Source organism: Chiloscyllium plagiosum, unplaced genomic scaffold (assembly GCF_037043375.1).
Source record: "Chiloscyllium plagiosum isolate Xiang-an unplaced genomic scaffold, Cpla_swu_hap1 HiC_scaffold_42, whole genome shotgun sequence".
In the NCBI taxonomy this organism is placed as follows: Eukaryota; Metazoa; Chordata; class Chondrichthyes; order Orectolobiformes; family Hemiscylliidae; genus Chiloscyllium; species Chiloscyllium plagiosum.
In genome coordinates, this window is record NW_028270180.1 from 12,561,481 (window position 1) to 12,576,876 (window position 15,396).

Sequence of the window (15,396 nt, forward strand, 5' to 3'; positions counted from 1 at the left end):
CTCCATGTTAGTTAGTGGCTACATGCTAGGGCTCAGCCTTGTGTCTCCATTTTGCCCCATCCCGTGAATGAATATAAAATTCATGGGTGTGAATATTCATTCTGTACATCAATAACTAAAATTAGTCTCAAACATTAAGGTGCAGCTCAGTGGAATAAAATTCAGAATAATCTGTTTCCAGCTGTGCAGATGAAGCAAAAGATTACAGGTTAAAAAGGCCAAGCACAACCATTTATGTGTGACTTATATATGTCCCATCACTACATGATCATTTTTAAAATCCCTCTTAAGAAAAGGGTTAAAGAAAACCCCAAAGCATTCTATTCTTAGATTTAAAACAAGAGGATAATTAGGAAGGAAGTAGGACCACTCAAGGATAAAGGAGCGAACTTGTGTTTGGAGGCAGAGATCCTAAATAAGTATTTTGTGTTGATATTCACCCAGGAGAAGAATATGGGGTTTAGTGAAATTTGTGTGGAGCATGCTAATATGCTAAGGCATTTTGAGATCAAGAAATATGTGGTATTGGGTTCTCTTGAAGAGCATTAAGATGGATATGTCCCCAGGGCCAGATGGTATCTACCTCAGGTTATTGAGAGAGGCAAGAGAGAAGACTGCTGGTGCCTTGACCAAGATCTTTGTATCCTCAATAGCTACTGGAGAGGTCCCAGAGGACTGGTGAGTAGCTAAGTTTGTTCCTGTGTTCAAGAAGGAAAATAGGGATAATCCAGGAAACTACAGAATGATGAGTTTCACACCCATGGTTGGGAAGCTATTGGAGATAATTCTTCAGGATAGGATGTACGGGCATTTGGAAAAGTATGGCTTAATCGGGGACAGTCAGCATGTGGAGGTCAGGTCATGTCTTGAATTTTTCAAGGAGGTGATGAAAATGATCGGTGAGGGTAGAGCAATGAATGTTGTCAATGTGGATTTTAGTGAGACTTTCAACCAGGTCCCTCATGGTAGGTTCATCCAGAATATTGAGATGCATGGGATCCATAGTGACTTGGCTGCATGGATTCAGAATCGGTTTGCCCATAGAAGGCAGAAGGTGGGGGCGAAAGGGGTTCTTCAGGCTGGAGATCCATGACTAGTGTTGTTCCACAGGGATCTGTCCTGGGACCTCTGCTGTTTGTGATATATACAAATGACTTGGATGAAAATGTGGATTGATGGGCTAGTAAATTTGCAGACAATATAAAGATAGGTAGAGTCATGGACAGAGTAGAAGGTTATCAAAGATGCAGGAGGATATAGCTCAGTTGCAGATATGGGCGGATAAATGGCAGATAGAGGTTAATCCCAGTAAGTGTGAGGTGCTGCACTTTGGGAGATCAAATATTAAGTAAAAGTATACAGTTACTGACAGGACCCTAAACAGCATTGATGTACAGAGGGTTCTTGGGGTTCAAGTCCATAGCTCCCTGAAAGTGGCCATGTAAGTAGATAGGATGGTAAAGAAGGCACATGGCATGCTTGCCTTTATTGATCGGGGAATTGAGTACAAGAGTCAGGATGTCATGTTGCAGCTTTATAAGACTTTGGTTAGGCCACACTTAGCGTATTGCATTCATTTCTTGTCACCAGATTACAGGAAGGATGTGGAGGCTGTGGGGAGGTGCAGGAGATGTTAGAGGGTATGACTTATAAGAAGATGCTGGAAAAACTCAGGTTGTTTTCTCTGGAGCAGTAGATGCTGAGGGGACACTTGAAAGGAATCTATAAAATTACGAGGTGTATAAATAGGGTTGACGATCAGAATCTTTTTCCCAGAGTTGAAGTGTCTAAAACTAGGGGGCATACATTTCAGATGAGAGGGGGAAGTTCAATGGTGACGTGAGGGGCAAGTTTTCTACAGAGAGTGTGGAACACGCTGGTGGAGGCAGTTGGTGGTGGAGGCAGATATGACAGGAGTATTGAAGGGATTTTTAGATAAGCACATGAATATACAAGGAGTGGAGGGATATGGAGCAAGGGCAGGCAGAAGGGATTAGTTTAATTCGGCATTATGTTTGTCACAACATCATGGGCCGAGGGGCTCATTCCTGTGTTGTACTCTTCTACATTCTATGTAAAAGGATGTGGCAATTAGCAGTAGACCATTTCATTTCATTCAAATTTCTGCACAAAATAACGTAAGGCTTGCATGATTGAGACGTCCAGTGGTCAGGAAAATATCCAATGTACTTTCTAGCCAATGAAGCACTTTTTTTTCGAAATGTAGGCACTGTTGTAATGTGGGGAATAATGCATGAAAGATAAGGGATGAAATTGGAAGCTAATTTGCACTCAGCAACCTCCTACAGACAGTAATGTGACAGTGACCAGATAATCTGGCTTTTGTTTGCAATGCTGATTGAGGGTATTGCCCAGGATACCAAAGAGAACTCCCCCACTCTCCTTCAAGATAAGTGCAAATGGGACCTTTCACATCCACCAAAGCAGACAGGAAGAGTCTTGGTTTGCCTAAGTCTCAGAACAATGCAGTACTCACTCAGTACTACACTGAAGTGCTAGCTTTGACTTCCGTGATTAAGTCTGGGAGCAGGCTGAGTCATGTAAAGAGAAATTAGGAGAAGGAGTAGACCATTCGACCCTTCAAGCCTGCTCTCCCATACAACATGATCATAGCTGATCATTCAACTCAGTTGGATGATCTGTTCCACATTCTCCTCATACCCTTTGACTCCCTCCAGCCCTTCTTGGAAACATTCAGTAATTTGGCCTCAACTGCTTTCTAAAGAAGGGTTACACCTGAAATGTTGACTTGTCCACCTGATGCTGCCTGGCTTGCTGTGTTCTTCCAGCCCCCTACTTGTCTACCTTGGATTCCAGCACCTGATTTTTTTTTGTCTCAACTGCATTCTGTGGCAGAGAATTCCACAGTCTCCCCATTTCTCTGGGTGAAGAAACTTCGCCTCATCTCAGTCCTAAATGGCCTGCCCAGTGTTCATGGATGGTATTTCTGGGCATCCTGGCCACATCCTTCCTGCACTTACTCTGCCCAGTCCTGATAGAATTTTATCGGCTTCTATAAGATTGCCCATCATTCTTCTGAACTCCAGTGAATAAAATCATTACTGATCTTCTTCCTATTTCAGTCCTGCCGTCCCAGGAATCAGACTGGCAAAGCAGTCAATGCAAGTGTATTTCTATGCATATGCCATCGTGGTTAAGTTGGTACCTTTCTCGCACTTAGGAGAGACATTGCTGTAATGGTAATGCCATAGGGTAGTAATCCAGAGGCCAGGTTAATGCTCACAAGAGATGGGTTCTAATCAATTGAGAATTGAAGGCCGGTTTCAGTGATGGTGACCATGGAACTAGCATCAATTGTCGTAAAAACTTATCCGGTCCACCACTATCCTTTAGGGAAGGAAATCTGCCATCAAGACCAGGTCTGGCCTCCTTGTGACTCTATATATAGCAATGTGGGTGACTCTTAATTGAACTTTGAAATGCACGAGAGATACACAGTAATGAAAGAAGAAGGATAAGAAACTCCCATCTCTGACTCAGCAGGGAATGGAATTCGGTTGCAGTCCTGGATTAAGACTTTTGTTGTGGTACAGTGTTAAAGCAATGTGATTGAGGGCACGTGTGTGTGTACCTGTTCAGTATGAAAGTCGAACAGGGATATGTCCTCAACCGATATCACCATAAATGAATCCTTCATCACTGCCTGTGGGACCTGCTGCGCTTTCTATATAAGGTAATGTTAATTTACAAATGACAACATTTCAAAGAGTTGTATTTTAGGATTTGCAAATTTCTACATATATACAGCTCCTTTCTTATGCTTTCAATTTCTTCTGCTTATACATGTGCTTTAAGTGTGGTGAAGACAGATGTAAATTGAAGCATACAAGAGGGCATTAGACGAGTATTTGGATAAAAGTAATTGCTGCCTCAAAACATCAGGGACCTGGGTTCGATTCCAGCCTCAGGCACCTGTCTGTGTGGAGTTTGCACATTCTCCCCGTGTCTGTGTGGGTTTCTTCCGGGTGTTCTGGTTTCCTCCCACAGTCCAAAGATGTGCAGGTTAGGTGGATTGGCCGAGAGAAATTGCCTGTATTGTCCAGAGATATGCAAGCGAGGTGGGAAATGCAGTGTTACACGGATAGGGTGGAGGAGTGGGTCTGAGTGGGATGCTCTTTGGAGGGTCAGTTTGAACCAAATGGCCTGCTTCCATACCATTAATCTTTGGCAGTACAGACTCAATGTGTCAAAGGACCTCTTCTATACCATACGATTCTATAAAGGATGCAGGTATGATGGGCCAAAGGACATTTGTCTGTTCTATAAGACTGCTGTGATCCTGTGAAGTACAATCACATCATTTACTTTCATGCTAAAAAAAATTGGTCCTCTCCTATTGAACATTTATAGAGGCTGCTGGCAAACCTTTTGGTGTGAAAGGACCCACTTTCCCTCGGCACACCTTCGCGAGTCAGCAGGCATTGGGTTGAGATCCAGGAAGCCAGTGTTTGAGGGGTTTCTCTTCATCATTTGCATGAAGTAAACTGGGAGAAACTAGTAAATGTTGACATTGAAATACTGAAATAAAAGATTGTTTTTAAATGGCTTAGGGTGGAATCTTTCCAGCCCCTGAATGAATCACAGAATTCCTACAGTGTGGAAAGAGGCCATTTGGCCCATCGAGTTGCACCGATCCTCTGAAGAACATCTCACCCAAGCCCCCTACTTTATTCCTGTAACCCCGCATTTACCACGGCTGACCCACCTAGCCTGCACAACCCTGGACACTATGGGCAACTTAGCATGGCCAGTCCACCTAACCTGTGCATCTTTGGACTGTGGGAGGAACACCCGAAAGAAGCTCTACACAGTCACCAAAAGCTGGAATCAAACCTGGGTCCCTGGCACCGTGAGGCAGCAGTGCTAACCACTGAGCCACCAATGGTGCAGGCATCGAAGAAAATTGGGAGATTGGCCGAGCCTCCCACCATCGAGAGTAAGAAGCTCTATTTTCCAACCAAGCGTTAACCCAGTAAGGTGCAATTCTCATCAATGAGCAGACAGAGGCATGGTCTTACGTCCATCGACATCTTCACCATTAGGCAGCTTCCCATTCTCCCAGATGCTGAGTAGAAACTGAATGGAGACACGTTCCCAACATCAAAGTAATGCAGCGAGATAACCTGGTGACTCCAGCTCACCACTCGCTCCTCTGAAACACCCATGAGGCACCATCATCTCAGGGTACTTTCCAGGAGTAGGAGCCATATGCGCCACACACTCCCCACCCAGCAGGACCAAGTGACGAAGCAGGGGTGCAAATTGCCCCCAGGCTGATGGACTGGACAAACAAAACAAGCTGTGAAGGACAGCTGTGGACTGCCATCACTTGGCCAACTGTGCAGCTGGGACCTTAAAGATGGCGCAGTGATCAGTGAGGGCCTGGCAATACTGCCACCTGTGGAGAGAGGAAGAACAGCAGGGACATGGTGTACAGTCAGTGCGGCAAGTTTGGGAAAACTGTGCAAGAGAATACAATTATTAGGACTTTGAAGGATATTCTGAAGAAGGGCTCATGCCCGAAACGTCGATTCTCCTGTTCCTTGGATGCTGCCTGACCTGCTGCGCTTTTCCAGCAACACATTTTCAGCTCTGATCTCCAGCATCTGCAGTCCTCACTTTCTCCTTTGAAGGATATTCCCCTTCTATTTACAGTCAGAGGACCGAGTTTCAGGTTTCCCCATTACCCTCTCATCAGTACTTAACTGACAAGAGGTGCAGAAAGATACATAAAGTTGGCTACTACACACTTCATGTCTCACAGCCACTCTTTAAGTTTTCTTGTCAGCTATTTTAACACTTCTCACTGCTTCACAGGTTTTGTTCCTCCTCCTTCACTTATTTAATTTGACAGTGTCTGCTCCTTCTGTAGAGCTGTTAAAAGCTGCAGATGTCTGCCTTAATTTTGCTAACAATCACCAATCATTCAAGTAGACCTTTAACCAAGATTCAAGCATTTCCAGATATTGTAAATCTCAGATGTGTGGGTGTTTCCTGACAGCGATATGTCTTACTCTGTCTCTCAGGCAAGAGGCAAGCAAAGCTTCGCAAAAAGCTTAGTTTTCAAAGGGTCCTCTTCATGAAGCTCATTCAAATCAACTGAAACACCTTCAGATATGCAGATAATGGGGCAGTACTGTGTAATTTACTTGAAATGCATGTTTCTAAGAGGACTTTACTGAACAAGATCTTGAAGTGCACGTTCATAGTTCCTTGAAAGGGGAGCCGCAGGTAGAGAGGGTAGTGAAGAAGGCGTTTGGTATGCTTGCCTTTCTTGGTCAATGCATTGAGTACAGGAGGTCATGTTGCAGCTCTAACATTGGTTAGGCCACTTTTGAATTACTGTGTTCAATTCTGGTCTCCCTGCTACAGGAATGATGTTGCTAAACTTGAAAGGGTTCAGAAAAGATTGACAAGAATGTTGCCAGGGTTGGATGGTTTGAGATATAGGGAAAGGCTGAATAAGCTGGGGCTATTTTCCCTGGACTGTCGGATGCTGAGGCATGACCTTATAAAATCATGAGGGGCATTGACAGGGTGAACAGCCAAGATTTTCTTTTCCCAAGGTAGGGGGAGTTTGAGATGAGAGGGGCAAGATTTAAAAAGGACCTAAGGAGCAACTTCTTCAGGCAGAAGGTGGTGTGTGTATGGAATGTGCTGCCAGAGGAAGTGGTGGAGGCTGGTACAAATACAACATTTAAAAGGCATTTGGATGGTAAATGAATAGGAAGGGTTTTGATGGATATGGGGCAAATGCTGGCAAATAAGATTAGATTAATGTAGAATATCTAGTCAGCCAAATCCAGCAAAATACTCATCAAATAAATAAGTCAGTCCTGATTGACAGTCAATTCGGAGCCAAATATTTTTGTTTCCCGAATTTTGTATTAACAAAGGGCCCACAAATCTGGTAATTGGAGGTTATTCAGCAAACTAACAGCAAAAGTGTTCTTGTATTAGTTTGGAAGTCTGCAGGCAGAGCTAATGGTTTGTAGTGATTACATAATAAAAATCATGATAGCATTACATGAGAATTAAGTAATTTGTAACCAGTGATTTTGGGACCATGTCCACGAGCCAGTGCATGGGAACGTTGCTGGGGAACAAAGCTGAAGTAGCGATGATGTCATTGGGTTAACAATACAAAGGCTGAAGCTATTGCTCTGGGAATGTAGGTTCAAACCTGACCACAAGAAATGATGAAATTTAAATTCAATTAATAGCTATTAAGAGTGGCACAGTGGCTCAGTGGTTAACATTGTTGCCTCATAGTACCAGGGACCTGGGTTCAATTCCAGCCTCAGGCAACTGTCTGGGAGGAGTATACACATTCTCCCTGTGTCTGCGTGGGTTTCCTCTGGGTGCTCCTGTTATCTCTGATAGTACATAGATGTGCAGGTTAGGTGGATTGGCCATGCTACATTACCCCATAGCGTCCAGAGATGTGTAGGCATGGGAGATGTAGGGTTATGGGACAGGATTTGCGTGGGATGCTCTTTGGAAGGTCAATGTGGACTTGATGGGCCGAATAACCTACTTCCAAGCTGTAGGGATTCTGTGATTATTTGAAAACTACTCTCGGTAATGATACCCATGAAACTCTCACTGATTTTTGATGTAACCCATCTGGTTTGTTAATGCCCTTTAGGATTGGAAATCAGCCATCCTTACCTGATCAGGCCCACTTGCAATTCCAGATCCACAGGCATTGTAGTCAACTTTTAACTGTCCTCCAAAGTTGCCTAACTAGTCGCTTAACTCAAAGGTAATTAGGGATGGGCCATAAATGATCTTCTCATCAATATCTTTATTCCAATGGGGATTCTGGGCTTTACTGTTCAAGAAAGATCCAAAAACCCTCAGCGGGTAATTCACCTCTTGATTGCCCCAAAGCCTGTCCACCATCTGCAAAGCGCAAGTCAAGAGTATGTTGGGATATTCCCCACTTGCCTGGATGGCCACAGCTCCAACAATACTCAAGATGCTCGGCACCATCCAGGATAAAGTGGCTTGCTTGATTGGCAGGTCGAGATTTTACCGAGAAGAGAATGAATGGTATTGATTGTTCCAAGAACAACTAGACATTTCAACTTAATTTCTGACTTGCCATCCAATTTAAAAACAATACAAGCTGTGAGTGAAACCAATGTTAATGAAAAGTCTAAGGTTTCCAAAGCGACAGGATATAGGAACAGGTGTAGTCCATTCAGCTGCCCTGCCATTCTGTACGATCATGGTCAATAGAACACTTCAATGCCTTTTAATCACCCCATCCCAATAGCTCTGCACACCACTCTGTACCAAAATCTATTAATCTCCATCTTAAAATTACTCAAAGACTGAGTCTCCACAGCCCTCAGTGACACAGAATCGCAAAGGTTCACAAACTTCTGAGTAAAATAATTTCTCCTCATTTCATAAGGACGAGGAGCAAGAGTAGGCAATTCAGGCCCTTGATATTGTTTCAGCATTCAATACAATCATGACTTATCCCATCTTGGTCTCAACTCCACTCTCCTGCCCACCTTCCATGCCCTTGAACCTGTTACTCACTAAAAATCTGTCTATCTCCCACTTAAATTGTCTCTGGGTATTAAAAGCCACAGTTCCAAAGCCCTTTAAAAGAAATAGTTTCTTGTCATCTCAGTTTTAAATCTGCCACCCTCAGTCGAAAACGATGACCACTTGTTCTAGATTGCTCCACAAGGGGTAACACCCATGCCATGCTACGTTGTCAATCTGTACACCTCCTTTTGCAGCCTGTCCACCTCCATCCAAATCTCCGCTCATCCTTCTGAACGTTCACGAGTATTAGCCTCAACTGCTCATTCCCTCCTCAGATGACAAGCCTTTTATCTCAGGAATTAATCTTTGGACAAATTGGAATCTCAGATCTCAGAGTCATCACTTTTACTTTTAAACTGCAGCCCTTACCTTGAGACTGCCCAACCAGGGGTGACATCTTATTTACATCAACCATGTCTATAGCTTTAAATATTTTGTAGGTTTCAATGATTATAGCTCTAATCCACATTAAAGATCTGTCCCACTGACTAGTATAGGATCCATTTTCATTGTGTTTCATTTTATTTGGTAAATATCTAATACTTGCAAGGAAGAAACTATAACAAGATAGAGCGTAGACACAGAAAATGAGCATTGTTGACCTACCTGTGTCATTTCTCTGATGGACATTACGCTATCCAATGCTTTCTGTAGCCTCTCGTAGTTCTTCTTCTGTAAGTGGGCAACAGGAAAATAGTGAGATACAGTTCATGGTGTGGATAATAGTGCGGTTATGACAGCAACTCACAACATCTTCAAGCTGCCAACATTAACAAAGCTGAGGCCGAAATTGCCTTGGCAAAGTCTCACAGTTAAAGTCCAAGCAGTTGAGAGGTGCAAATTGAACATATAATTGATACATTAACAGGAAACATTAAGGTAGAGTTGCCATAGCCTCACCAGACCACTCTCTCAATAGAGAGAGACAACTGGTGGTGCCTTAAACTGAGAGTCACCATATCTCAAAGAAGGGGAGAGGTTACAAAGAAGAGCCTTTCATTGTAACCTCAGCCAGTGCAGGAATTGAACCCACGCTGTTGGTATGAACTGCATTTCAATGCCAGCCATCCAACCCACTGAGCTAACCAACCCTTAAAGAAAACAAGGTTTGGAGGTCAAAGTTCAGAAAGACACATTACCTCATGAAACTCTTCAGTGATCATCTCTAAACATTTAAATAATCTTATATATAATTCTTCCAACTTATCACACTAAGTTATGGATTCACTAGAGCTTTGTCCATATTTACCGAAGGTCCAAATGAAGAAGTTATCAACAAAAATGCCTGTTGATTGCTAAATAAAAACTCTGAAATGGTGACTTATAAATTGAACAAAGAATTAATATTAATAAAGTCACAAGTGCTTAGTTAACATTTGAACAAAGATTGGCAGTTAACTGTCAGCCATCATAAACTGGTGCATTCAACATAGCAATGCCCCTATCAATCAGAGCCAATCAATCTGCAGATTATTTTTGTATGGTGATTTCCCATTACAGTGTGGCTGTGAGTAACTGGCAGGAGAGTTTATACAAAAGTACCTAGGTTGAAGGTTAAAAAAATCTTTTAAATAACTGGATAAAAATGAAACAAAACAATACATTAAAATGTTTCTTTGATAATACAGCGCTTTGTCTAAAACGCGATGTTTTTCATTCATCAGGAGAAGTCATAAGAAATCCAATTGTAATGGGAAATCACCATTCAAGAAGCCGCTGCTGATTGGCCGGCTCTGATTGAGAGGGGCATTGTTATGTCGAAAGCACTGGTTACATGATGACTGACAATTAACTGCCAATGTTTGTTCAAATGTTAAACCAGGCAGATTTACTCATCCCCCTGAGGAATGACACAGTGCATGGTTATCACTTGATGAGTTCATCTGAAACAAGTGCAGCATGTGGTCTTGTTCTTTCTGAGTGTGAAGAATAGGGCCAATTATATTAGTGTATCTAGGTATGTGGAGGTAAGTCATGCTGTAAACCCAACCAACAAACCTAAATTCTTAGCACGTTTAATGTTGGACACTGTGCTTTGATTTCTGCAAGCATAGGCTAGTGGGAGATGGTCAGTACCCTGCTTGTTACAAACAGCAAAAAGGGCTATTATCCACCAGTCCTTCCAAATTACAAAAACTGACCCACTGGCATCACACTGAGATTGACATTCATCTACCACAGTATTTATTTGTGTGATGAGTAGTGTGTCTCTTTAGCTTGATGGTGGCATTCCTGTTAGTGACCAACATGACATAGTGTTGCTATTGCATAGCTAGCACAGAAACAGCTAGCTTTACCTGTTGTTCAATCTTTGAGATACCTCAGTCTTCCACTCTGAAGTAGATGGGCACTTTTCAGGAACAAGCATGACCTTAGGCCTGCTCATTCTCTGTGGCGACACATTTGCCCAACAAAGGAGAAAGTGAGGACTGCAGATGCTGGAGATCAGAGTCGAGAGTGTGGTTCTGGAAAAGCAGGCTGGCATGATGAAGGGCTTTTTGCCCAAAACGTCAATTCTCCTGCTCCTCAGATACTGCCTGATCTGTTGTGCCTTTCCAACACCACACTTGCCTCTGCCCATCAAGGTCCACTTGCCAACCATACGAACACTCTTCTCATTCAGTAGTAATGTTTCCCTATATGTTGCCTCTTCTCTCGGTGAGATGCTTTAACAAAATCTGTCTTTTTTCAGGAATGTATTAAAGTGCCATATTTTATAGTTTAATTGTATAATTTAAAGCTACGCCTTATTGAAAAGCCAACTCTTGGAAAACCTAGAATGGAAAAGTTAGGAGCAGGAATAGCCTTTCAAGCCTGATCTGCCATCAATAAGACCATAGCCAATCAGATTGTGATCTTAACTCCACTTCCTAACTTGTTGCTTGTAAAACTTGCACCTGATTTAAATGTCTGTCTTTTCTTGAATACATTCAATAGTTCCGCTTGCACAGTTATCTTTGGACAGCGAATTTGAAAAATTCACAAACTTCAGAGATGAAATTCCTCCTCATCACCATAAACATATCAGCCCACGATCAAATGGTGAAGGCTGCTCCAACGGGCTGCTCCTCGGATGCTGCCTGACCTGCTGTGCTTTTCCAGCACCACTCCTCTCAATGGGCTGCTCCTATAGCTAGTGGTCTGAATTATGACACCCTTTGTTTTTGCACCGTACCTCCTGACTCTAGATTCCTTCAGAGGGAAACATGTTCCCAGTATCTATCCTGTCATGCCCCTCAGAAACCTACATGTTTCAACAAAACCTCCTTCTATTCTTATAAACTCAAATGAGTATTGGCTCAAATTGCTCCTCCTTCCTTCAGAATACGAGACCTTCAAACTAAGAATCAATCTGGTGAATCTTTTTTGAATTGCCTCCAGTGCCAGCGTAACCCAGTGGAGAGAATGTCTCACACAGCAACATCAAGTCTGGAACGTCATAGCAAGTCCTCCTTACGTTTATACCCCATTCCTCTTGAAACAAAGGTCAATATTCTACTTGCCATCCAACTTACCTGTTGTCACTAAATTGGGTTCTATAAAAAAGGTCCTTTTTTTTAATATTTAGGCCACATGGAGGCTATGCAGAACTTTAATAAAACACTAATTAGACCTCGGCTGGAGTATTGTGTACAGTTATGGGTGGCACATTAGATTAAGGGTAGAAACGCACTAGAGAGAGTGCAGGAGATTTACAGGAATGGTTCCAGCTTTATCAGCTTCAGATATGAGAATAAATTGGAGCAGTTGGGATTATTATCATTGGAGAGGAGAAGATTAAGAGGAGATTTGATGGAAGATTTGAAAAACACAAGGGGTGTGGACAGAGCAGATAGGGAGAAACTGTTCCTACTCATAACAGAAGGGGACAGCTTTGAAATAATTCGCCAAGGAAGCAAATGTGATGAGGATAAAATACTTTTTCATTCAGTGAGTTGTTAGAGTCTGGGATGCGCTGCCTGGAGGCAGGTTAAGTTGAGGTACTTAAGAGAATGTTGGATGATGATTTGAAGAGAAACAATTTGTAAGCTTATGGGAGAAAGATTGGAGAATTACACTGAGTCATAATGCTCATTTGAATAGCCAGTGCCGTTACAATGAACGGGATGACCCTTTTCTACACTGCTTCAAACCTGCAATTAGAAACATAGAATCCCAACAGTGAGGAAACAGGTCACACCGACACATGCCATCCACACCCACCCTATTCCTGTAACCCTCCACTAGCCCCATGGCTAGTCCACCTAGTCTGCACATCCTTGGACCCAAAGGGCAATTTAGCATGGCCAATCCCACCGTAACCTGCATATCTTTGGGCTGTGGGAGGAAACTAGAGCAACCGGAGGGTAAACACGCACGTGGATTTGAACCTGGGTCCCTGGTGCTGTGAGGGACCAGTAGCGAACCACTGAGCCACCATGCCACCCCAACATCAATCCAATAGTGGTGGGAAATAGAGAAAAACATGCTGGGTTGACAGAATGAAACAAGTGATCAAAGAGATCTTTCTGGAACGGGCACAATTCTAAAGACTCCAACCTACAGCAAGAGAAGGATAAACAGAAGTGAAATTAATGAGAAGGTTTCACCCAATTGCATAGGATCAGCAGCAATTATGGGGTTCCAGCCTGGCGTTAAGCTTTTCTGTTTAGTAAAAGCTCACCTTGGGGTTGAACGCAAGGGTTTTGGGATCACTCGGGTCCACAACAGAAGGGTAAGGCTCAAATATAATGCTCTTCCTTGGAGACTCCAGAGCAGCTCGACACATTGCGACCAATAGGTCCACCACCTAGAGTAAACAAAACCTTTGTTATTGCCTGAACTCAGCATTAAACAAGGCATAAGGGGTGCCCCTATCCCATACTAAAGGCGATATGTAATGGCCAACAGGTAACATTTTTGCTTGTGAGAGAGCTGGTGGGAGTCCCACTTCACCAGTTATATTCAGTGTCAAATAGTGTGGCACTGAAAACACACAGCCGGTCAGGCAGCATCCGAGAAACAGGAGAGTCTTTCTCCCAATTATAGTCAATGTCCGTCAGGCAATTCTTAGGCAATTGGGTTAGAAACTATAGAAAAGATACAGCACAGGAGAGGACCATACAGCCCCTCTTGTGCACGCTGACCTGATGACACGCGGATGCCCTTTCTAATCTCATCTTCCTGCCCATAGCCCTGCAGCTTACAGCACTTAATGTCCAGGTACCTTTTAAAAAGAATGTAGGGTCTCTGCCTCCACCACTAACTCCAGTCACTCACCACCCAGTCTGTTAAAAAAACTCCCCTTTAATCTTTCTGCCACTCAGCTTGAATCTATGACCCTTGGTTTTTGAACTCTCTGCCAAGGGAAACAGGCTCCTTCTATCTACTGTATCTCAACCCCTCACAGCATTGTACACCTCAACCATGTCACCCCTCAGCCTTCTCTGTTCCATGGAAAACAACCCCAACCTCTCCAATCTCTCTTTGTAGCTACAATTCTCCAGTCCTGGCAACATGCCAGTAAATTATCTCTGCACTCTCTCCAGAACAATTATTTCCTGCCTGCGATGTGGTGACCAGAACTGCACACAATACTCCAATTGTGGCCTCACCATATTACCTCTACTACTTACTGAGCCACTGCTAGTAATGTACATTCCAAGATTGAGAATGGTCAAGGCCAAAGCTAGGTAAAGGCAAGTTAGGAGTTACGAGGCTCGAGCTGTAGCGATGTGTAGCCACAAGGGCAGGATGGTAGCTTTCACCCCATTTCCCAGGGCCAGCTCTCGCAATCAGGCAAGTACTTTCGAGGCAGCAATTCCCTCGAAGATCACCTGCAATCCCAAAAGGCTTTGTTTTCCGCTGATCCAGCACGATGAATTGTCTGCCCACTGCTGAGTATATCCCTGAAGTAATATGGTGAGGCCCATGCTGGGCATTAACTGGCAGCTCAGTTGGCAGTACCAGGACCCCCCAGACCTAATAAGGACAAAGGTGGGAAAACAGGAATCTCCCATCCCACCACCTCCTCACCCAATTAAATGCTGCCCCCAACTAATGTTGCTTTAGGACTACTCACTTAATTCCACATCAAATCCAACAACTCCCCAACCCCATCCATGCCAACGTCTCGTAGTTCTAGTATGCTTAACAAGGAAATACAATTTCAAATGAATCCTTTCAAGGCCTGAAGTCAGTTGACTCTGCAAAATTCTTCTGGCTTGGATTCCAAACCTTTCTCCTCAATCCCATGAGCCTGGCCTTCTGTGCAGCCTCTGTAACCACCAGCCCCAAGTCAAGTTCTGAGGAGTCTCAGAGTCATAGAGTCATAGAGATGTACAGCATGGAAACAGACCCTTCGGTCCAACCCATCCATGCCGACCAGATATCCCAACCCAATCTAGTCCCACCTGCCAGCACCTGGCCCATATCCCTCCAAACACTTCCTATTCATATACCTATCCAAATGCCTCTTAAATGTTGCAATTGTACCAGCCTCCACCACATCCTCTGGCAGCTCATTCCATACATGTACCACCTTCTGTGTGAAAAAGTTGCCCCTCTCACCCTAAACCTATGCCCTCTAGTTCTGGACTCCCCAACCCCAGGGAAAAGACGTTGCCTATTTATCCTATCCATGCCCCTCATAATTTTGTAAACCTCTATAAGGTCACCCCTCAGCCTCCGACGCTCCAGGGAAAACAGCCCCAGCCTGTTCAGCCTCTCCCTGTAGCTCAGATCCTCCAACCCTGGCAACATCCTTGTAAATCGTTTCTGAACCCTTTCAAGTTTCACAATATCTTTCCG

The 15,396-nt window shown here is 43.6% G+C and overlaps 1 protein-coding gene across 12 annotated transcripts in view; it reads right to left on the reverse strand.

Moving 5' to 3' along the window:
• The window catches only part of LOC122542474 (protein mono-ADP-ribosyltransferase PARP6), a 159,891-nt gene that overhangs the window by 29,439 nt on the left and 115,056 nt on the right, over positions 1–15,396 (reverse strand). For all 12 annotated transcript variants that reach the window (XR_006309808.2, XR_006309809.2, XR_015754175.1 and 9 more), the window contains 2 exons: positions 13,271–13,396; positions 9,214–9,279 (listed from right to left, as the gene is read on the reverse strand). Coding sequence is in view for 9 of the 12 variants with exons in the window: in XM_043680217.2 (XP_043536152.1) it covers positions 9,214–9,279; positions 13,271–13,396 (192 nt within the window). In the remaining 3 variants the exon portion in view is untranslated. The remainder of the gene's footprint in view (positions 1–9,213; positions 9,280–13,270; positions 13,397–15,396) is intronic.